Source organism: Pongo pygmaeus, chromosome 21, assembly GCF_028885625.2.
Source record: "Pongo pygmaeus isolate AG05252 chromosome 21, NHGRI_mPonPyg2-v2.0_pri, whole genome shotgun sequence".
Taxonomy (NCBI): Eukaryota; Metazoa; Chordata; class Mammalia; order Primates; family Hominidae; genus Pongo; species Pongo pygmaeus.
The window spans coordinates 35815047-35839117 of NC_072394.2; the positions used below are offsets into that span (position 1 = coordinate 35815047).

A 24071-nucleotide genomic window follows, 5' to 3' on the forward strand; every position below is an offset into this window, starting at 1 on the left:
GTGGCTCACGCCTGTAATCCCAGCACTTTAGGAGGCCAAGGCGCGTGGATCACAAGGTCAAGAGTTCGAGACCAGCCTGGCCAACATCTCTACTAAGTCTCTACTAAGAATACAAAAATTAGCCAGGCATGGTGGTGCGTGCCTGTAGTCCCAGCTACTTGGGAGGCAAGGCAGGAGAATTGCTTGAACCTGGGAGGCAGAGGTTGCAGTGAGCTGAGATCGCACCACCGCACTCCAGCCTGTGTGACAGAGCAAGACTCAGTCTCGAAGAAAAATAAAAATTAAAAAAAAAATAAAAACTATAAAGTTGTTACGTTGCCCGGGCTGGTGTCCAACTTGCAGGCTCAAGTGATTCTCCTGCCTTAACCTCCCAAAGTGCTGGGATTATAGGGATGAGCCACCACTGAATATTTTAAGCTCACTGTTGAGACCTACTGCTTAGGAAAAAAGATTCCTTTCTAAATATGACTGTTCATTGACAATGCACCTAGTCATCCCAGAGCTCTGAAAGAGATGTACAAGGAGATTATTAGTGTTGTTTTTATGCCTGCTAACACAATATCCATTTTGCAGCCCATGGATCAAGGAGTAATTTCAACTTTCAAGCCCTATTATTTTAATTTTTAGTTTATATAAGATCAATTCTTATTATTTAAGAAATATATTTCATAAAGCTATAGCTGTCATAGATAGTGACTTCTGTGATGGAACTGGGCAGAGTAAACTGAAAACATTCTAGAAAGAATTCATCATTCTAGATGCCATTAAGAACATTAATGATTCATGGGAAGAGGTCGAAATGTCAACATTAATAGGAGTTTGGAAGACACTGATTTCAACATTCATGGATGATTTTGAGGGGCTCACGACTTCGGTGGAGGAAGTAACATCCTCTTTAGCATCATTCTTAAGGGCCCTAGGATTTTCAGAATGGCAAATCAGCACTGGCTTCAACTTAAAGTCACCAGCTGCCTTGGCCCCTAACAAGAGAGTCTGGCTGGGCGCAGTGGCTCACGCCTGTGATCCCAGCACTTTGAGAGGCCTAGGTGGGAGAACTGCTTGAGGTCAGGTGTTCAAGACCAGCCTGGGCAATACAGCAAGACCCCACCTCTAATTTTTTTAAAAGGAAACGAGACACAGTCAGCCTGTCCTTTGAAGCTTTGAAGAATGGCACTGATTTCTCTTCTCTAGCTATGGAAGTCCCAGATGACATCTTCTTCCAATAGAAGACTGTTCATTTACACTGCAAATCTGTTGTTTAGTAGAACCACCTTCATCATTGATCTTAGCTAAATCTTCTGGATAACTTGCACAGCTTCTACATCAGCACTATGGCTTCCCCTTGCACTTTGAAGTTAGAGAGATGGCTTCTTCCCTCAAACCTTGTAAGTCAACCTCTGCTAGCTTCAAACGTTTCTTCTTCAGCTTCCTCACCTATCTTGGCCTTCAGAGAACTGAAGAGAGGTAAGGCCTTGCTCTGGATTAGGCTTTGGCTTAAGGCAGTGCTGCGGCTTCTTTGATCTTCTCTCTAGATTACTAAAGCTTTCTCCATATCAGCAAAAAGGCTGGGTTTTGTTGTTAGTGGTTTTTTGGGGGTTTTTGTTTTTGTTTTTGTTTTTTTTGAGATGGAGTCTCACGCTATTGCCCAGGCTGGAATGCAGTGGCATAATCTCGGCTCACTGCAATCTCTGCCTCCCAGGTTCAAGCAATTCTCCTGCCTCAGCCTCCCAAGCAGCTAGGATTACAGGTCTGCACGACCAAACCCAGCTAATTTTTCTATTTTTAGTAGAGACAGCGTTTTGCCATGTTGGCTAGGCTGGTGTAGAACTCCTGACCTCAGGTGATCCACCCACCTTGGCCTTCCAAAGTGCTGGGATTAAAGGTGTGAGTCACTGTGCCCGGCCTGTGAGCCACCACACCCGGCCAAAAAGGCTGTTTTCTTATCATTCATGTGTTCAGTGGAGTAGTATTTTTAATTTCCTTCATGAACTTTTCCTTTGCATTTACAACTTGGCTGGCTGACATAAGAGGTCTAGCTTTCAGCCTAGCTCAGCTTTCAACACGATTTCCTCAGTAAGCTTAAACATTTCTGGCTTTTGATTTCAAGTGAGAGCCATGCAACCCTTCCCTTCACTTGAGCACTTTAGAGGCCATTGTAGGGTGATTAAATGGCCCAATTTCAATATTGTTGTGTCTCAGGGAATAGGGAGGCCTGAGGAAAGGGAGAGAGATGGGGGAATGGCCATCTGTGGAGCAGTCAGAACACACACACCATTTACCAATTTAGGTCACTGTCTTATGTGGGTGTGGCTCATGGTGTCCCGAAACAATTTTAAGAATAACATTAAATAGCACTGATCACAGATCACCATAACAGACATAATAATAATGAAGTTTGAAATATTGCAAAAATTACCAAACTATGACACAGAGACATGAAGTAAGCACATGCTGTTGGAAAAATGGTGCTGACAGAGTTATTCAGAGTTGCCACAAACCTTCCATTTGTTAAAAATAACTCCATAATATCTGTAGAGTGCAATAAAACAAGGTATGCCTTTGTATCTATTTCACAACAATCCAAAGCAGGAGGTAACTGTTAACCCCTTATTAACCCCATTTTACAGATAAAGATGAAAAGTTGAAAACATCACATGCTCACTGGTAAAGCAGTGGAAAAGCTGAGATTTGAACCCGGGTCTGTCTGAGGCGAAAGTCTGGACTGTTTCCCAGAGCACCACATCACCTCCTTCCTGTCCGCCCCACACCACCATTACCGCCCCACCACCATTATTACCACTCAGCTGCCCACTTTGTAACAAATCCTCTCTGTATAGCCCTCACAGTCCCGCAGGTGGTCTTAACCTCCTGCTGAATATCAGTCCTACCTCCGCTCCCACCTTGGCAGACTTCTTTTTCGAGACAGAGTCTCGCTATCTCACCCAGGATGGAGTGCAGTGGTGCGATCTCGGCTCACTGCAGCCTTGACTTCCTGGGCTCATGTGATTCTCCCACCTCAGTCTCCTAAGTAGCTGGAACTACAGTCATATGCCACCTCAGTCTCTCAAGTAGTTGGAACTACAGTCGTATGCCACCCCACCCGGCTAATTTTTTGTATTTGCAGTAGAGACGGGGTTTCGCCATGTTGCCCAGGCTGGTTTCCAACTCCTGAGCTCAAGCAATCCACCTGCCTCAGCCTCTCCAAGTGTTGAGATTATTGGTGTAAGCCCCATGCCCAGCCACTAGCGGACTTCAAATCTTCCAAGGACCAGCAGATCCAGAGGGTGATGCAGCAATACCCCACAGGATCCCTAAGCAGGACTCCAGGTCTCTGCTGCATCCCTACTGGGTCCAGCCTTTGGCATGCTCAAGAATACTAATATCAGTTTGTCACAGCTAACCTGACACTCACCTCATCGGGAAAATCCTTGGGATGGGGAGAGGTAAAACGGATCCTCATTTCAGGATCTACTCTGGAGACCTGATCCAGAAGATGAGCAAAACGAAGTCCTCCTTGCTTGGTTTTATAGTTGGTGGTAAAGCCACGGCTGAGATTGGTAGGCACTGCATTGTTGAACTGGACCTCTGAATTGTCCCGAAAACTATTAACATTCTGACCAAGAAGTGTGACTTCTTTCAGCCCCTAAACACGGGAAAATATATTGGAATTTTAAAACTTTTGGGTAGCTTCATAAAAAAACACTAATTAAAAATTAGCTGAAATTAACAAATCTTCTGTTTTAAACAAAAGAAAAATCAAACCTACCAAGAGTCACCTATAAATGTGTTGTGTCTATAACCGAATAATTTCAAGCTTAGACATCTTACCTAAAGACCTAAACTTCATAATAAAGCCTTATATAAAAATTAATCTTCAAAACATTATTTAGAATCAAAACTGGAAACAAACTCAATAATCCACAATAATGGTTAATTTATGATAGATCTGTCATTTGAATGTTATACACCATGACTATATAAAGTATTCTCACCAAAAATATTTAACCTAAACTAATCAAGCTTTTACACCTAACTTCCAGTTACCAGAATTCAGGGAGATATATTAAATGACAACATGAGGTAAAAATCAGACAAAGGAGACTCATGTCTGATCTCTTCAAAAAGTTAATGCATCATTTAAAGCAAACAACAACAACAACAAAATAAAAGAGCTGTTTTAGATTTTTTTCTTCTTCTTCTTCTTGAGAAAGGGTCTCCCTCTGTTGCCCAGGCTGGAGTGCAGCAGCACGATCATAGCTCACTGCAGCCTCAACCTCCCAGGCTTAAACAATCCTCCTGCCTCAGCCTCCCAAGTAGCTGGGACTACTTTTTTTTACTTTTGTAGAGATGGGATTTCACCATGTTGCACAGACTGGTTTTAAACTCCTAAACTCAAGCAATCCTCCCACCTCAGCCTCCCAAAGTGTCTGCCTTAAATAACTATTGATTTTCATACATATGACAATGATATCATGGTTATGAAGAGAAAAATTGTTACTCATAGGAGATACATACTGAAGTATCTAGGGGCAAGTGTCCTGAGGTCTACAAATTACTTCAAATGGTTCAGAAAAAATACATGTATGGGTGCATGGAGATAGGTGTATGACAAAATGTTAATAATCACGTTTTTCTATTATACTAGTCTTTCTATTTGTCTGTTTGAAAATTTATATTATAGACCAGGTGCAGTGGCTCCCTCCTGAAATCCCAGCACTTTGGGAGGCCAAGGTGGGCAGATCACAAGGTCAGGAGTTCAGACCAGCCTGGCTAACATAGTGAAACCCTGTCTCTACTAAAAATACAAAAAATTAGCTGGGCGTGGTGGCAGGCACCTAATCCCAGCTACTAAGGAGGGTGAGGCAGGAGAATCGCTTGAACCCGGGAGGCAGAGGCTGCAGTGAGCCGAGACCATGCCACTGCACTCCAGCCTGGGCAACAGAGCGAGACTCCATCTCAAAAAATAGAAATATTATATTATAAAGTTTCACAAATAATGGTTGCTAAAAAAGACTTGTTTTGTAACTTTATTTTGACATAATTTCAATTTACAGACAAACTGCAATATTAAAAGAATTCCCATATACTCTTTGCCCAAATTCATCAAATGTTAACACTGCACCCCATTTGTTTATCATTCACATTCAGATACTCATATACACTCTCTCAACACACATGACATTTTTTTTAAGCCTTCTGAGAAAAAGTCGCAGATATCATACTCTTTTACTCCCAAATATTTTAGTATATATTTCCTAAAAACAAGGGCATTCTCCTATATAATTTCAGGACAATTATCAATAATTGTCCTGATACTATTATCTAATCTACTTTCTATAAATCAGATGTTACCAATAGTCCAAATAATGTTTTGTTGTTGTTGTTGTTGTTATTTTTGTTTTTTGAGACAAAGTCTCACTCTGTTGCCCAGGCTGGAGTCCACTAGCGCGATCTTGGCTCACTGCAATCTCCGCCTCCCAGGTTCAAGCGATTCTCCTGCTTCAGCCTCCTGAGTAGCTGGGACTACAGGCGTGTGTCACCACGCCAGGCTAACTTTTTGTATTTTTTAGTAGAGACAGGTTTTGCCAAGCTGCCCAGGCTAGTCTCAAACTCTGGAGCTCAGGCAATCTGCACACCACGGCCTCCCAAAATGCTAGGATTACAGGTGTGAGCCACCATACCAGGCCCAAATAATGTTCTTTATAACATTTTTTTCCCTGATCAGAATCCCAATCGAGGACCATGCAATGCATTTAGTTGTCATAACTCCAGTCTCCATAAAGGCTATTTATTTGTATAAGTCGTGACATACTGTTAATCTAAAAAGCAGGATATACTAAATGCAATGTGGATCCTGGATTGGATCCTGGAAACGAAATAAGACATTAGTGGAGAAACTGGCAAAATCCAAATAAAGTCTGAAGAGAGTTAATAGTAACATACCAATATTAATCTCTTAGTTTTTGCTTTGTTTGTTTTGTAATAGAGACAGCAGCTCCCTGTGTTGCCCAGGCTGGTCTTGAACTCCTACGCTCAAGGCACCTTCCTGCCTTGGCCTCCCAAAGTGCTGGGATTACAGCACCAAAAAATGTACCAAAGAAAGATGGCAACGCTTGAGGAAACTCTCTTTGCAACTTTCCTATAAATGTAAAGTCATTCCAAAACAAAAAGTTTATTAAAAAGTAGGATATAAAACTAAGTAAAATACACACACATATATAAAAAGACATACAAACCAAATGCAGAATGACTTAAGGAACAATTGGGGAACTCCAAATAAGGATGAACTGGAATGAGACAGTATTTAGCAATTTTTGTTAATCTTACTGGAAGAACTAATGGTATTAAAAATATTTTTGGCCAGGCACGGTGGCTCATGCCTGTAATCCTAGCAGTTTAGGAGGCCAAGGCGGGTAGATCACCTGAGGTCAGGAGTTCGAGACCAGCCTGCCCAACATGGTGAAACCCCGTCTCTACTAAAAATACAAAAATGAGCTGAGTATGGTGGCGCATGCCTGCAGTCCCAGTTACTCAGGAGGCTGAAGCAGAAGAATCACATGAACCCAGGAGGCGGAGGTTGCAGTGAGCTGAGATCGTGCCATTGTACTCCAGCATGGGCAAAAAGAGCAAAATTCCGTCTCTCAATAAATAAATAAAATAAAATAAAAATATTCTTTAGCAGCACATGGTGGTGCGTGCCTATAATCCCAGCTACTCAGGAGGCTGAGGCAGGAGGATCACTTGAGTCCCAGGGGCAGAGGTTGCAGTGAGCCAAGATCATAACACTGCACTCCAGCCTGGGCAACAGAACAAGACTCTGTCTCAAAATAAATAAATAAGTAAATAAATAAATAGGCCAGGCACAGTGGCTCATACCTGTAATCCCAGCCCTTTGGGAGGCTGAGCTGGGTGAATTACCTGAGGTTAGGAGTTTGAGACTAGCCTGGCCAACATGGTGAAACCCCATATCTACTAAAAATACAAAATTAGCTGGGTGTAGTGGTGCACATCTGTAATCCCAGCTACTTGGGAGGCTGAGGCAGGAGAATCACTTGAACCTGGGAGGCGGAGGTTGTGGTGAGCCAAGATTGTGCCATTGCACTCCAGCCTGGGCAAAAAGAGCAAAACTCCATCTCAAAAATAAATAAGTAAGTAAGTAATAAAAAGATTTTTAAATTTTTAAAAAAGAAAATATCCTTATTTTTTAGAGATGCATTCTTAAGGATGAAATGACATGCTCTACTTTGAAATACGTTTTCAATAAGAAAAAAATAAATGAGGCCAGGCGTGGTGGGCTCACATCTGTAATCCCAGCACTTTGGGAGGCCGAGGCGGGTGGATCACTTGAGATCAGGAGTTTGAGACCAGCCTAACATGGTGAAACGCTGTCTCTATTAAAAATACAAAAATTAAGCCAGGCGCAGTGGCTCTCACCTGTAATCCCAATACTTTGGGAGGCCGAGGCAGGAGGATCACCTGAGGTCAAGAGATCGAGACCAGCCTGAACAACATGGAGAAACCCCGCCTCTACTTAAAAAATACAAAATTAGCCAGGCGTGGTGGCGCATGCCTATAATCCCAGCTACTCGGGAGGCTGAGGCAGGAGAATCGTTTGAACCCGGGAGGCGGAGGTTGTGGTGAGCCGAGATCACACCATTGCACTCCAGCCTGGGTAATAAGAGAAAAACTCTGTCTCAAAAAAAAAAAAAAAAAAAAAAATAGCCGGGTGTGGTGCCAGGCACCTATAATCCCAGCTACTCAGGAGGATAAGGCAGGAGAATCACTTGAATCTGGGAGGTGGAGGCTGCAGTGAGCCAAGATCATACCACTACACTCCAGCCAAAAAAAAATAAAAAATAAAAGTAAATGAAACAAATATGGCAAAATGCAACAATTGTTAAATTTAGGTGATTGTTAGCTGGGGCAGAGGGGTCATTATACTATTCCCTCTTTTCAGTATATTTAAGTATTTTTCATATAAAAAGATTAAAAAGACTTTTTATAAAAGTTGTTTATTTAGAAGACTTCCAATAGACAACCATTGTTTGAATGAATAAATGGACATTCTGTTAAAGGTACAATATTCTATACTCTTTGCAACTGTAGTTTAAAAAATCTAAATGAACGAAAAAATCTTTAAAAATTACTAAACAAGCAAAATCATTAAGTGACTAACAGATACTTTAAAATACAAGTAAAATCTTAATTTTCCACAAGTCTATGGCCTTGAATTCACTAAGATTCACTTTAATGTTATTAAGTTCCTTCTTTTATAGGCAAATGGCCTAGAAAGGTTGGGGAGTTTTGTCACCATCTCAATCTATTTAAACAGAATGTCTCTATCCTGAAAGAGTGAGTTTTGGTACTGAGGGAGAGCTGGAAGGGGAGAGGAAGGAGACAACTTTAGACCAGGAAGCACTTGGAGAAGTGGGGTATGGAGAATGCCTCACAGAGCAGGGGAGCAGCTAGGGGCCAAATCAGGGAACTGATTATCTGGGGGTAGGGCAAGAGAAGACAGCACTGCCAGAATGTGAGGATGAGAGCAAACTGGTGACTTAGAACTAGAGCAGGGAGGCCAGGCACAGTGGCTCATGACTGTAATCCCAGCACTTTGGGAGGCCAAGACAGTACGATTACTTGATCCCAGGAGTTCTAGACCAGCCTGGGCAACATAGTGAGACCTCATCTCTACAAATAATTTAAAAATTCACTGGGCGTGGTGGCACCTACCTGTGATCCCAGCTACTTGGGAGGCTGAAGTGGGAGAACTGCTTGAGTCCAGGCAGGTGACGTGGCAGTGAGCTCTGACCACACCACCGTATTCCAGCTTGGGTGACAGAGTGAAAGCCCGTATCAAAAATAAAAAATAAAAAAAGAACTGGGGCAGGGGCTACCCTGGCCCTCTCCCATGATTCCTGAGCCAAACAAGTAAGGAAGCAGGGAGACACCACTGTTAGGAAAAGCCACCATATTCCCACCTATTGTCCTCTTCTGCAGGGGTAGCAGATTCAGGCCTGGGGCTAAGGAAAAGACCTCCTCAAAATCTGAGGACCAGCTCCCAGTGGGAGAAAGAGGAGCAGATCTCCCCTGTGGCTTCTGATCTGCCTTACTCCCCTCATCTATTCTGTCCCTCAACTAGTGAGCTGGCACAGTGATAAAATGAACAATAAATCTGGGAGTTTTTCCTGGAAGAGACAAATTCATAATTCCTCGAAAACTTAGCTATGTGCCAGGTAATTTAAAAACTTTTCCTCCAATCCTTCTAATAACCCTGCAAGCAAGGTATTCTTTTATTCTCTTTTCATAGATGAGGAAACTGCATTACGACGACAGTTAAATTGACATGCCTAGGAACCAAGCCAGAATTCACACTCCATCACCTGACTGTAATCCCATGCCCTCTCCATCCACCATGCTGCCTCCATAGTGGAGCTCTGTAATTTGTGGGCAACAAACCAATGATGTACACCCAAGTGGTTCTTTCTGGCCAGGCATGGTCCTAAACTTCAATAAGTCAGAGACAGCATAGGCTCAAAACTACAAAGGTTATCCTCATCCTCCCCCAAACATGTTCACAGCAAGAAAGCCTAGAGAACTCTTCACCTGCTCAGAAAGCTTCTTCACTTCCTCTAGAATGGAGGCAATAGGCCGACTCCTCTCCCTGCCCCGGGTGAAAGGAACAATGCAGTAGCTACACATGTTGTCACAGCCTCGCATGATCGACCTGGAGAAGAAAGTACCAGAACTTAGTAACAGTAGCAGGGTGTGCTGGTGTGACCCAAGGAGCAGGTCTCAGCTTCAATAGCATTATTCTTTGGCTCTGAATCCTCTTGCCACAATGCTCACACTGGACCAATCTAAGATCTAAGCACTAAAGTAGACCTTTTTTATCTTTAAAAATTGGTATCTAATCACAGAATATAAACCAAACTATAACCAGTGGGACAGTGACTAGCCTGAGGAAGCACAGCGGTGAGGGGCTAGAATACACACTTACCACACTTGGACTTTCTACTGTTTTTTTGTTTTGTTTTGTTTGAGACGGCGTCTCACTCTGTCGCCAGGCTGGAGTGCAGTGGCACAATCTTGGCTCACTGCAACCTCCACCTCCCAGGTTCAAGTGATTCTCCTGCCTCAGCCTCCCAAGTAGCTGGGACTACAGGCGCCCACCACCACGCCTGGCTAATTTTTGTATTTTTAGTAGAGACGGGATTTCTCCATGTTGGCCAGGATGGTCTCGATCTCTTGACCTCGTGATCCACCCACCTCAGCCTCCCAAAGTGCTGGGATTACAGGCGTGAGCCACCGCACCTGGCCCCTCTACTGTTTTTAAATTCTTTTTTCCAGACAGCCTGAATATGTTTGTACCTACTGTTTTTATGAGTATATTATCTGAACTTTTTACATCCAGACCAGAAAAAAATAAATATTATAAAGTGTGTGCATATGTGTGCATATAGGGCAAGGAGACCCTGGATTTAAAACACAGAATTCTACATTTTTCACGCCTTCCTAATCCAACTGTTAGGTATCTAAGTTAAATCACTCTCTTTAATTCACATCCTGTATGTGAAAGCCTCAATCTATCTGAAGGAAATAATTACTGCTATGTATCAAAGACATTCACTGAAGAATTATGTAATAAATGTTAGCGATTATTTTTACTAAGCATTCCAACAAGAGAATATTATATAGCCATTAAAATAAACAGAGGTTGACAAACTTTTCTGTAAAAAAAAAAAAAACCCGATAGTAAATATTTGAGACTTAGCAGGCTATAGTCTCTGTCCCAACTATTTAACCTTGCTTTAGTGGCAAAAGCAGCCAGAGGCAATATGTGAATAAATGGGCATGCTTGTATTCCAATAAAACCTTATTTACAAAAAGAGGTAGTAAGCTATTTGGCAACCTCTGTTACAGAAAATTTAATGTCATGGCCAGGCGCAGTGGCTCACCCTTATAATCCCAGGATTTTGGAAGACTGAGGCGGGAGGATCACCCAAGCTCAGGAGTTTGAGACCAGCCTGGGCAATATAGTGAGACCCTATTTCTGTAAAAATTCAAAAAAAAATTAGCTGGGTGTGGTGGTGCACACCTGTAGTCCCAGCCACTTGGGGGACTAAAGCAAGAGCCCAGGAGGTCAAGGCTGCAGTGAGCCCTGATCATGACACTGCACTCCAGCCTGGGTGACAAGAGTAAGACCCTGTCTCAAAAAAAAAAAAAAAAGTGTGAAAGAAAGAAGAGGCTTATTCCCTATCTCTTAGGCAGTGACTCACACAAAGGCAGACGTGGCACTGGCGCTTGTCTGGACTGGCATGACATCAGCATAGGTCTCGTCCAGAGAGAGCAGCACGTTGGCAGCTTGCTGGCCCGACTCAGCAACAGCCAGCAGCCGGGGAAGGTCCCGGTAGGCATCAGGACCAGCCAAAATATCTACCATTTTCTCTCTGTTGAGAATCTCCTCCTTCAACCTCTCAGCCATGCAGCCTGGAAGGGAAAAAGAAACAAGCACCTTTCCCCAAATTCACCTGGTGTTTAATGGCTTCTTCTTATTCCACTTTATCCCTAGCTGGGATTAAAGACCAGGGCACAGAAAACTTCTCTAAGAATTGAGTATCATCCTTCAAATTTAACCAACACTCCCATCGCACTGGAGCCTGCATCTCCCTATATAAGAAAACCACAGAAAACGGTTCCAGAGCAATTCAATTAAATGCTCAGAAAAACATTAAACCACCAGCCAGGTGCGGTGGCTCATGGCTGTAATCCCCTCACTTTGGGAGGCCGAGGCAGGCGGATCACCTGAGGTTGAGAGTTCAGCCTGACCAACATAGAGAAACCCCGTCTCTACTAAAAATACAAAATTACCCAGGCATGGTGGCACATGCCTGTAATCTCAGCTACTCGGGAGGCTGAGGGGCAGGAGAATCGCTTGAACCCAGGAGCCAGAGGTTGCGGTGGGCCAAGATCGCACCATTGTACTCCAGCCTGGGCAACAAGGGCGAAACTCCGTCTCAAAAAAAAAAAAAAAAAATTAAACCACCACCCACAAACCTTTCAAGACATGAACCATGTCTTCTTTCAACTGAAAATTACTTAGTGCTGAAATAAAAAGTATTTTGTGTCTGGAACTTACTTACCCACAACTACACTTGAACCCTTTCCCTCTCTTCTAGCCTATAATACTTGCTAAAACCTATAAGAAATGAGTGAGCCATTTATGCTGTTATCTTCCATATCCTAAAAAAATTATGTTATTAAAGTTATAATATCTTAAAGTCCACTTTATTACAAATACCCTTTGAAAACATTTAACGGCTATTCTTGTTTGTATGCCCATGTTCATAGCACTATTATCCACAATAGCCAAAAGGTGCAAGCAACCCAAGTGTCTATTAATGAATGAAGAGATATTTGCATCTACGCAAAGCCAGTTAAATAAATAAATAATTTTTCAATGAACAAACAAAATGTACTACATATACACAATGGAATTTTGTTTTTTTTTTCACAATGGAGTATTACTCAGCCTTATAAAGGAAGGAAATTCTGGCCAGGTGCTATGGCTCACACCTGTAATCCCAGCATTTTGGGAGGCCAAGGAGGGTGGATCACTTGAGCCCAGGAGTTCAGGATCAGCCTTGGCAACACAGTGAGACCCACAACTCTACAAAAAATAAAAAAATTAGTCAGTCCTCGTGGCACGTGCCTGCAGTCCCAGCTACTCAGAAGGCTGAGGCAGGAGGACTGCTTGAGCCTGGGAGTTTGAGGCTGCAGTGAGCCATGATCACGCCACTGCACTCCAGCCTGGGCGACAAACTGAGACCCTGTCACCAAAAAAAAAAAAAAAAAGAAGAAGGAATTTCTGACACACGCTACAACAGGTAACCTCATGAACCCTGAGGACATTATGATAAGCCAAATAAGACAGTCACAAAAAAGACAAAATTGTATGGTTCCACTTACATGAGGTATCTAGAGTAGTCAGATTCATAAACAGAAAGTAGAATGGTGACTGCCAGGGGCTGAGGGAAGGAGGAATGGGGAGCATGTGTTCAATGGATATGTAGTCTCAGTTTGGGAAGAGAAAAAAGTCCTGCAGATAGATGGTGGTGATGGGTGCAAAACAATGTGAATATACTTAGTGCCATAGAAATATACTATTAAAAAGGATTAAAATGGTAATTTCATATATATTTTACTACAGTTTTTTAAATTATTCTTGGGATTTCTGAAATTCTTAGTAGATATACACCCTGAGGCTTCTACAGTGAAGGAACTGAAATGGAACAGAACATTTCAGCTGACCCTTCCATCCTCCTGCGTCAATTACTACATGGATCTGATAACTAAATATGCTCCATCTGTGTGTGGACCCATCGTTAGGAGAGATTAATTTAACTATTCCACAATGGAGATAGTCTGTTTTTCCATAATGTTAAATATATTAACTAAATTCTGAGACAGAAGAGGGTAGAGAATATTTATTTTTGAAATGTCTCCAGTCATATAGATCAGAACTGCCCAACATAACTTTCTAATAAGATGATAGGCCTGGTGCAGTGGCTCACACCTATAATCCCAGCACTCTGGGAGATTGAGGCAAGAGGATCACACTTCAGCCCAGAAGTTCAAGACCAGCCTGGGCAATATAGCAAGACCCTGTTTCTACAAAAGGTCAAAAAATTAGCTAAGTGTGGTTGTACACACCTGTAGACCTAGCTACCCAGGAGGCTGAGGTGAGAGGATCATTTGAGCCCAGGAGTTGGAGGCTGCAATGAGCCATGATCATGCCACTCCAGTCTGGGCAACAGCGTGAGACTGTTAAAAAAAAAAAAAAAAAAAAAAAAAAAAAGGATGACAGAGTGTGCTGGATGGAAAAATAATTGTGCTGTACAAACTGGTAGCCCCTAGTCATGTGGTCATGTGTGGCAACTGAGAAGTTGAAATGTGGCTAATGGAACTAAAGAAATGAATTTTAAATTTTACTTAATTATAGGTAAATTTAAATAGCTACATGTGGCTAGTGGTTACCATATTGGTGAGGCAGACCTAAATCTTCACTTGAGCTTGCTTCAGGAGTCAGAATGAAAGGTACCCACATTAGAAACTCGTGCTGTCAGGCCAGGCACGGTGGCTCACGCCTGTAATCCCAACACTTTGGGAGGCCGAGGCAGGCGGATCACCTGAGGTCAGGAGTTCGAGACCAGCCTGACCAACATGGAGAAACCCGTCTCTACTAAAAATACAAAATTAGCCAGGCATGGTGGTGCAAGCCTGTAATCCCAGCTACTCGGGAGGCTGAGGCAGGAGAATCACTTGCATCCAGGAGGCAGAAGTTGCAGTGAGCCAAGATCCCGCCATTGCACTCCAGCCTGGACAACAAGAGCGAAACTCCATCTCAAAGAAAAAAAAAGAAATTCATGCTGTCCCTTCAGATTCCAACTCTATCCATAACTCTGTGCTACCATGAGCCACATTAGACTCTAGGCAGCATATACCACTTTCTGAGCACCTATTACTTCAAGGAACTATGGAAAGCCCTTTCATGAACTTTATCTCATTTAATCCTGTCACCTCTGGCAGTAAGTACAAGAATCGCATGGGATATATAAGATTTCTTCAGACACTGGGAATCCAGCCTCTAAAGGAAACACTAGCAAATAAAGCCACATAGAGTCCAAGTTTCAAAGCTGACAAAATGTGCAAATTACCAGATACCTAGAATTCCAATCCTCAGAGGAACCCGGGAGCGGGGCCGCCTTGTCTTCAAGGCTTTAAGCTGATGTAAACGGTTCCAGATGGTCTGCTCAGCCTTCTCCCTACAGAGATCAAAAGAGGCAAGACTGAACCAAAAATAAACCACAGAGGAATCCAAGAGAGTAGGACAGTGGGAAGAAAATAAAAACCACCTTCAACCCTTTAAATCAAGCTTTTCCAACCTGCAGCCCACGGGCCGCATGCAGCCAGGATGGCTTTGAATGCAGCCCAACACAAATTCATAAACTTTTGTAAAACATTATGAGATTTTTTTTTTGCAATTTTTTTTTTTTTAACTCATCAGCTATTATTAGTGTTAGTGTATCTTATGTGTAGCCCAAGACAATTCTTCTTCTTCCAATGTGGCCCAGGAAGTCAAAAGATTAGACAGTCCTGCCTGAAATGTGTATCTACCATTTAGACTTGGGGAAGGTAGGTAGGGGGCCACCTGAAGAAGTAACACTTGCTATAATTTACCTTTCCTAAAATGACATCCTTCCTACACATCTTCAAATCCTGACAAGCCTTTAAGCCAAACTCAAAAACAATCTACTTCACAAGGCCTTCCAGTTCTCCTCTGTTGGAGAGTTTGTCCTCCCTTTAACTGCCCTTCAACTTTTTTTTTTTATGATTCCAGATCCTAATGCCCTTCTACTTTAACTAGATTTTTCCCTGTACTTAGCAATTTCTCCTTTTATTTATTTATTTTTTTTTTTTTGAGATGGAGTCTTGCTTTGTCACCAGGCTGGAGTGCAACAGCGCAATCTTGGCTCACTGCAACCTCCAACTCCCTGGTTCAAGCAATTATCCTGCCTCAGCCTCCTGAGTAGCTGGGATTACAGGCGTGCACCACCACGCCTGGCTAATTTTTGTATTTTTAGTAGAGACGGGGTTTCACTATGTTGGCCAGGCTGGTCTTGAACTCCTGACCTCATGATAGGCCCACTCTGACCTCCCAAAGTGCTGGGATTACAGGTGTGAGCAACCGTGCCTGGCCAGCAATTTATCTTTTATTTTTCTTTGTAGATACAGGGCTTTTTTGTGCCCAGGCTAGTCTTGAATAGTTCACTGCAGCCTTGAACTCCTGGACTCAAGTGACCCTCCCACCTCGGCCTCCAAGAGTGCTGGGATTATAGGTGTGACCCACTATACCCAGCCTCATTGTTTGATTTTTTTTGAACTAGCATTTTCTGCCAGATGTTGGAGCTATTTGTTCATCTATCTTAGTTCCCATATCAGACTAGGCTCCTTAAAGCCAGGCCATGGAAGAAGGGTTCATTTCTGAATCACCCAAAGCACATAGTTCGGTGTCAAGCAGCAGAGGCCTACAGAAGAAAAATGTCAGATGAATTAATTGAGGGTATAGCCAGATATGGAAACATTAACACTAGCATGTCTTGAACACAGAAACAAAGTGAGAAAGGAGGTACGTTCACCTCTGATGGGAGTCACCCATCTCTACTCAAAACTCTCCCCGAGCCTATGACTACATCCTACCCCGGGCAGCTATATTATAAACACATGCCATTAGTTACAAAACAAAGCTCAGGAAGAGCTGAGTGGCTCAGCACATTCTTGGTTTCCTCATCTATAACAGCACCAACCACACAGGGTTGTTGTAATCATTAAATTTGTTAATGCATTATGTTACTCACTCAGAACCTGACACCACGGTACATGCTCAGCCGATGTCAGCCAGTTGTATAAAGACTATCTCCACTGTGGGAAAACTGCAAGTCCTACTGCCACGGGGCCACTGGCTCATCTCCATAGACAGCCAGGCCAGGCACTGTTAGCTCTGACTTATTACATAAAATACATTCACTCCTAGGAAAAGAACAAATTCGCACCTGATAGAGCACGTGACAAGGAGAATCACATCTGCCTGAATGGAGAGAAAGGAAAATTACAATCTTGGATATTAGCCTTGTACAATTCCTGCCCTACAGCTCTTTATTATTTTTTTTTCCTTTTCTTTTTTTTTTTTTGAGACAGAGTCTCACTCTGTTTCCCAGGCTGGAGTGCAGTGGGGCAATCTCGGCTCACTGCAACCTCCACCTCCCAAGCGGTTCAAGCAATTCTCCTGCCTCAGCCTGGGATTACAGGTGCCCACCACCACACCCAGCTAGTTTTTGTATTTTTAGTAGAGATGGGGTTTTACCATGTTGGCCAGGCTAGTCTCGAACTCCTGACCTCAAGTGATCCACCCGCCTTGGCCTCCCAAAGTGCTAGGATTACAGGCATGAGCCACTGCACCCAGCCTATTATTTTTCTTTAACTATTTTTTCCTTTTTTTTTTTTAATAGAGAAGGGAGTCTCACTCATTTGCCCAGGCTGAAGAGCAATAGCATAACCACAGCTCACTGCAGCCTCATACTCCTGTCTTCAAGCAATCCTCCTGCCTTGGCCTCCCAAAGTCCTGGGATTACAGGCATGGTGACCCATACCTGGACATTTTAACCATTTTTAAGGGTACAGTCCTGTGGCATTAAGAACATCTGCAATTTCATAACTATGCATTTTCCATAACTTTTTCATCTTCTGCAACTAAAACTCTGTACTCATTAAACAGTAACTCTCCAACTTCCCTCCCCACAGCCAATTCTTAACTTAGGTCCTCGTCTGAAGGTGCACATCACCATAAAAGTTTCAAAAATAGCTGGAACAAAAGTACAACTCAGTCCCATGGTGAACACTTCACCCAAGGGAACTCTCTCTCACCAGGGGGCACCCTACTCCTGAAACTACACCTAAGAACTGGCACAAATGCAGAATCTTGCCCAGGTCCAGGAAACAAAGGAAATAGGAAATGCATGTACCTCTTGGAGGTTACTGGTCCGCAGGTAGCCACTCTTCTGTAAGATGGACCAGGCTATCTCTGTGTCATTCACATTCATCTGGCAGCCATAGGTCTCGAGGTAGACTGCAGTGAGAGGTTGGGGGAAATCCACGGTAGACAGACAACAAGGGGTCTCATGTCTCAAAAGGTCTCCTTCCCAACTGCTCTAGAAATATCTGAGGCATCTGGTTATCCACTAAGTCCCCTATTGCCTCAATCCTAAGATAACATGAATTGCCAGATGTACCCCCAAATTAATGATAGACCTTCAGAACAAAAGAAATACCATATTAGGCTGGGCACAGTGGTTCATGCCTAAAATCCCAGTACTTTGGGAGACTGAGACAGGAGGATTACTTGAGCCCAGGAGTTTGACCAGCCAGGGCAACATAGGGAGACCCTGTCTCTATAAAAAATTTAAAAATTAGCCAAGTGATACATGCCTGTGGTTCCAGCTACTCAGGAGGCTGAGGTAGAATTGCTTGAGCCCAGGAGACTAAGACTGCAGTGAGCCATGATCACACCACTGCACTCAGCCTGGGCAACAGAGTGAGACCTTGTCTCAAACAAACAAACAAACAAAAAATACCACATTATATATCCACACCAATTACAAGCCATGTTATCTTTTAAATGAGGAAAGCATGTACCTGAGAATCAAGGAAATATAGTTATAAAAACAATTAGAAAAGGAAGGACTAGGCCAGGCGTGGTGGCTCACGCCTGTAATCCCAGCACTTTGGGAGGCCAAGGCGGGCGGATCACTTGAGGTCAGGAGTTTGAGACCAGCCTGGCCAACATGGTGAAACCCATGTCTCCACTAAAAATACAAAAATTAGCCAGGTGTGGTGGCATGCACCTGTAATCCCAGCTACTCAGGAGGCTGAGGCAGGAGAATCACTTGAACCCAGGAGGCAAAGGTTGCAGTGAGCTGAGATCGCACCACTGTGCTCCAGCCTGGGCGAGAGAGCGAGTCTCAAAAAAAAAAAAAAAAGAAGAAAAGAAAAGGAAGGACTAGCTGACAGTGTTCATCAGCCTGAAGGGAAAATAAGTTTAAATCCACATGTTACATTCCTCCTCAAAATAAAGAGGTTTTCCAGCCTCTGGAAGTAGCAGCAGTGGCCAGAGGGTACATAAAGTCACAAAATTAAAATGAGGCATCTTCTTACAGTAACTTCATCTTAAATGAAAGCAAGGCTATATTATTAAGTAAAACAAATTTTGTACACAGTTGTAAGAATATGAATTTCACATTCTGGCAGCTTCAAACTATATTCCAAGATCAACCCCTGTCCCCACCAGCAGGTCTTATTTCCAGACTCCAATAAATTCCAACTAAAAGTTGAGAGCGGAATGATAATCAGCTTTTGCTCAAATGATTCTCCCACCTCAGCCTCTTGGGTAGCTAGGACTACAGGTGCATGCTATCATACCTGGCTAATTTTTTATTTTTTTGTAGAGACGGTGTTTCACCATGTTACCCAGGCTGTTCTTGAACTCCTGGGCTCAAGCAATCCACCCATCTTGGCCTCGCAAAGTGCTGGGATTACAGGCATGAGCCACAGTGCCCAGCCGAGTTTCTTGATATTAATATTACTTGGTGGAGTCTGATGATTCCCACAGCCTTCCCACACTGTTAACCTTCCAAGCCAGGTCTGTAATAAAAGAATCATGCCAGGAATGAAAGAATGGAGCAAGGCAGGAAGCCCAAAGGAATAAGAGAAGTAAAACCAACCTTTTCTCTGCCTTCCAAGAAGTTCATCCATCGTGAGATAGGGAGGTGGGTCTTCCACTTCTGTAGACAGCTTCTCCTGAGGAGCTGAGGCACTTTTTAAAAAATGTTGAAAAGTCGGTCCAGTGGCCAGCCTGGAGCTGAAATCCTTCTGAGCTCCATCCTCCTGCCTCTCTGGACTGGGACACATGGTACTAGAGAGACTGCTGTGTACCCTGCACATCCTCAGTGACAGCCAAGACACGGAGGCCAATGGTCCCCACCCCAGAGACCTCGGCACTTGGAGGACACACTGTAAAGGGTGCATGGCACTAAACAGCCCACGGTCTGCAAAAGAATGACAGACATCACCAGCATTTATTGAACACTATGGACAGGACACTGCTGTGAGCACTTCAAGTGTATACATCAATTTACCCCTCACAAAAGCCCATGAAGAAGGTACTCCTAATAATATGACCTCTGTTTTACAGTTGAAAAAAACTGAGGCAACGTGCCCAAGACCACACAAAGGAATGCCAGAGATGAGATGCAAATCCAGGCAGTGTTTTCAAAACAACGAGTGGTAGAGATGAGATGGAAAGCCCTGACAAAATGACAAAATAGCACCTTGTGCCAAGACCAGTTCCCAAGGCTTTAAGTGTATTAACTCATTAAATCTTTACAGCAATCCTAGGAAGCAGACACTATTATTGTTCCTATTCCGAAAGAGATAGGTTGAGAAACTCACCTAAGCTCCTACAGCCAGTAAGCAGTCAAACAAGGACTCAGGTAAAAATCCATATGGATGCAAAGCCCGTGCCAATACCCATCTTGCTACACTGCCTCTTAATATTGTGAAAACCACTCACTGTCTGAGGGCATCTTCCTTTGAGTTCCTTCAGAAGGAAAGCATCTAATGTGAGGGCATTGTATGCCTGATCAGTGACTCTTTCTTCCCTTCAAGAGTCTTGGCTGGGCGCAGCCACTTATGCCTGTAATCCCAGGACTTTGGGAGGCCGAGGTAGGAGGATCATTTGAGGTCAGGAGTTCAAGACCAGCCTGGGCAACATGGCAAAACCCCGTTTCTACTAAAAATACAAAAGTTAGCCAGATGTGGTGGCAAGCACCTATAGTCCCAACTACTCAGGAGGCTGAGGCAGGAGAATCGCTTGAATCCAGGAAGCAGAAGTTGCTATGAACCGAGGTTGCACCACTGCACTACAGTCTGGACAACAGAGCAAAACTCTGTCTCCAAAAAAAAAAAAAAAAAAAAAAAGGGTTTCAAACTACTACCTTCAAATTTTCCACCCAGACCCTCTCACACTTGGTTTAGCAAATAACACAACCTTTATAGAGAACAATTTGCCACTTTCTATCAAAATTACAAGTGTGCAAACCATCTGACAAAGCATTTCCACTCATATTTATCCTGCAGATAAATCTATACACATACAAAAGACCTATGTATAAAGACATTCAGTCTAGGCACGGTGGCTCACGCCTGTAATCCCAGCACTTTGGGACGCTGAGGCTGGTGGATCACTTGAGGCCAGGAGTTCGAGACCAGCCTGGCTAACACAGTGAAACCTCATCTCTACTAAAAATACAAAAAATTAGCTGGATGTGGTGGCACACACCTGTACTCTGAGCTACCCGGGAGGCTGAGGCATGAGAATCTCTTGAGCTCAGGAGGAGAAGGTTGCAGTGAGCCAAGATCACACCACTGCACTCTAGCCTGGGCAACAGAGTGAGATTGTCTCAAAAAATAAAAATAAAAGATATTCAATGCAACAGTGTTTCTAATAGTAAAGGAAAGGGAAAGATCTAAATGTTATCAATAAAGGACTAGTTAAGTAAGTTCTGGTACATCCATACAATGGAACAAGATACAACTGTTAGAAACCAAGTCTGGTGGCCGGGTGCAGTGGCTCATGCCTGTAATCCCAGCATTTTGGGAAGCTGAGACAAAAACATCACTTGAGCCAGGAATTCGAGACCAGCCTGGGTAACATAGTGAGACCCATCTCTATAAAAATAACAAAAAATAGCCGAGCACAGTGATGCACACCTGTAGTCCCAGCTACTCAGGAGGTTGAGATGAAAGGATTGCTTGAGCCCAGGAGATCAATGCTGCAGTAAGCCATAATCGCACCACTGCACTCCAGCCTGGGTGACAGAGTAAGACCCTATCTCAAAAAAAAAATAAAAATAAAAAAAAGTGAGGCTGAACCTATACATGACAAAGGCAAGGAAGCAAAATGCTCCATGCTACCTACATTATACTATTGTTGAATCTGTGGGGAAAGAGGGTGGGAATATTGAGGTACCTATTTGCAGGTATATACAATATCTCTAGAATGCGTAAGAAACAATAGTTGCCTCCCAGGAAGACTTAGGTGACTAAGGTACAGGAGACGAAGCCATACTATTTACTTTTTTTTTTTTTAATTTTCTGACTAAGGAAGAATTCTAGGATCACCATATATTTTTAATGGACCCCACACGTATGGCCTACCACACTCCAGCCATGCCACACTTCTTTGTATTAATCTTCACTAGCTTATAGGATTTTACACATGCTGTTCTCTGGCTGGTATTTATCTTCTCTCTAGTGGCCTACGGTACTTTCAGCTTTCTTCCTCTGGGAAGCCTGCTCTGGCCATCACCCCCGGAGTCTAGCTGGGGTCCTCCTCTGGGTTCCCAAAGCTCTCTTCTACCTCTCCATCACAAGACTCATCACACTTTGCTGTTAATTATTACTGACACTTCTGCCAGCCCTAGTAAACTGGCAGGTTTCTGCAAGCAGGGAACAAGTATCATTCATTTCTATACCTTCACCATCTCCCATTGTGGTAGCTGCCTCACGGCAGGTGCTAAACATCAGTGGTTCCCAACCTTTTTGGTACTAGGAATTGGTTTCATGGAAGACAATTTTTCCACAGACAGGGAAGCAGGGGTGTGTTGAAACTGTTCCACCTCAGGCATTTAGATTCTCACAAGGAGCATGCAATCTTGAGCCGGTGCGGTGGCTCACATCTATAATCCCAGCACTTTGGGAGGCCGAGGCAGGTGGATTGCTTGAGCTCAGGAATTTGAGACCAGCCTGGGCAACATGGCAAGACCATGTTAATTTGTTGTCTCTACAACAAATTAAAAAATAAAAAATTAGTCAGCCATTGTGGTGTGTGCCTGTAATCCCAGCAACGTGGGAAGCTGAGGTAGGAGGATCACTTGAGCCGGGGAGGCAGAGATTGCAGTGAGCTGAGATTGCACCACCGCACTCCAGCCTGGGCAACAGAGAGAGCGATGCTGAGATTGCGCCACCGCACTCCAGCCTGGGCAACAGAGAGCAACCCTGTCTCAAAAAAAAAAAAAAAAAAAAGGAAATGGAATGCACAAATTAGATCCCTTGCATACACACAGTTCACAATAGGGTTTGCGTTCCTGAGAAACTAATGCCGCGGCCAATCTGACGGGAGGCAGAGCTCAGGCAGTAATGCCAGCTTGCTGCTCACCTCCTGCTGTGCAACCCGGTTCCTCACAGGCCACGGACAGGTACCATTCTACCACCTAGGGTTAGGGGAACCCTGCTATACATGTGTAAAGAGCAGATGTGGCCCATCACCTTTCCAATGAGATCACCTGCCACATCTGCTACTAGCACTTAGGAGCAATGTCAACCCAGTTTCAAGAGTCAGAGAACAGCCTTAAAGTGTGAGCTTTAAAATCGCTCCTTTCTACTCCATAATTGCTGTGTGACCTTTGGCAAGACAAATTTCTGTCTCTGAGCCGCCAATTCCACATGTGTAAAATAAGGATAAAAGCAGCACCTACCCCCCCAGAAGTGTTATAAGAATAAGATATTAAAAACCCAACTTGAGATACAGTAGGCGTTCACTAACTGCACATTCACACATTCACAGCCCACACCCCCTTTCACCGAGAGTATTAGAGCATCCTGGTTAAGATATGAACTCCACTAACAATACAAAACTTAGCCGGGTGTGGTGGTATGCGCCTGTAATCCTAGCTACCCAGGAGGCTGAGGCAGGAGAATCGCTGGAACTCGCGGGGCAGGGGCTACAGTGAGCCGAGATCGCGTCACTGCACTCCAGCCTGGGCGACAGAGCAAGACTCCATCTCAAACAAAAAAAAAAAAACACAGTATGGACCCTAGAGTCAGAAACTGCCCCACTGCTGCCAAGCCAGCTAAACCTTAGGCACTTGTCTTAAACTCTGGGAGCCTCTAGATGGGGATAATAGCACCTATCTCCATAAGCCTTCTGTGGGATCAAATGCAATAATACAAGCAAAATGCTTTGCATAACGCAATGTAGAAGCCTCTCTGGAGGCTGGAAATTAATTCTGACAGTCGGCAATGAGGCTGGAACAATAGCGTACAACATCCCAAACATTTTATTGGCTGGTTACAATGCGTTAGGCATGGTGCAAAGCATTTTCCGCGAATTATTACCTATAACCCTCACGGCAACCCTGTGAGGCAGGCTGTACTGTCAACCCCACTTCACGGGTGGCGAAGTGAAGCCTTGGAAAAAGTAGAGGTGACCTGTCCAAGGTCACACGGGGTTAGGCGGCGGGGTTAGGGTACGAACCCCTACAGCCTGACGCCAGGCCCCACGCCATAACCACCGTGCCATCCTCCCTCTTGAACACCGTGCGCTTCCCGGGATCCGCGGCCCCTCCTGCCCCAGGCGCCAGTCAAAAGCGTGTGCGCAGCCCACCCCGGCGGGCGCGCTG

General features: G+C 43.8%; 1 protein-coding gene across 3 annotated transcripts in view; it reads right to left on the reverse strand.

Annotated features, from left to right (window-relative positions):
- The window catches only part of CDK5RAP1 (CDK5 regulatory subunit associated protein 1), a 41194-nt gene that overhangs the window by 16972 nt on the left and 151 nt on the right, over window positions 1-24071 (reverse strand). For all 3 annotated transcript variants that reach the window (XR_008496084.2, XM_054467082.2, XM_054467083.2), the window contains exons 2-8: window positions 19335-19658; window positions 17580-17683; window positions 16611-16645; window positions 14722-14822; window positions 11277-11487; window positions 9604-9724; window positions 3413-3643 (exon numbers count right to left, since the gene is read on the reverse strand). Coding sequence is in view for 2 of the 3 variants with exons in the window: in XM_054467082.2 (XP_054323057.1) it covers window positions 3413-3643; window positions 9604-9724; window positions 11277-11487; window positions 14722-14822; window positions 16611-16645; window positions 17580-17683; window positions 19335-19658 (1127 nt within the window). In the remaining variant the exon portion in view is untranslated. The remainder of the gene's footprint in view (window positions 1-3412; window positions 3644-9603; window positions 9725-11276; window positions 11488-14721; window positions 14823-16610; window positions 16646-17579; window positions 17684-19334; window positions 19659-24071) is intronic.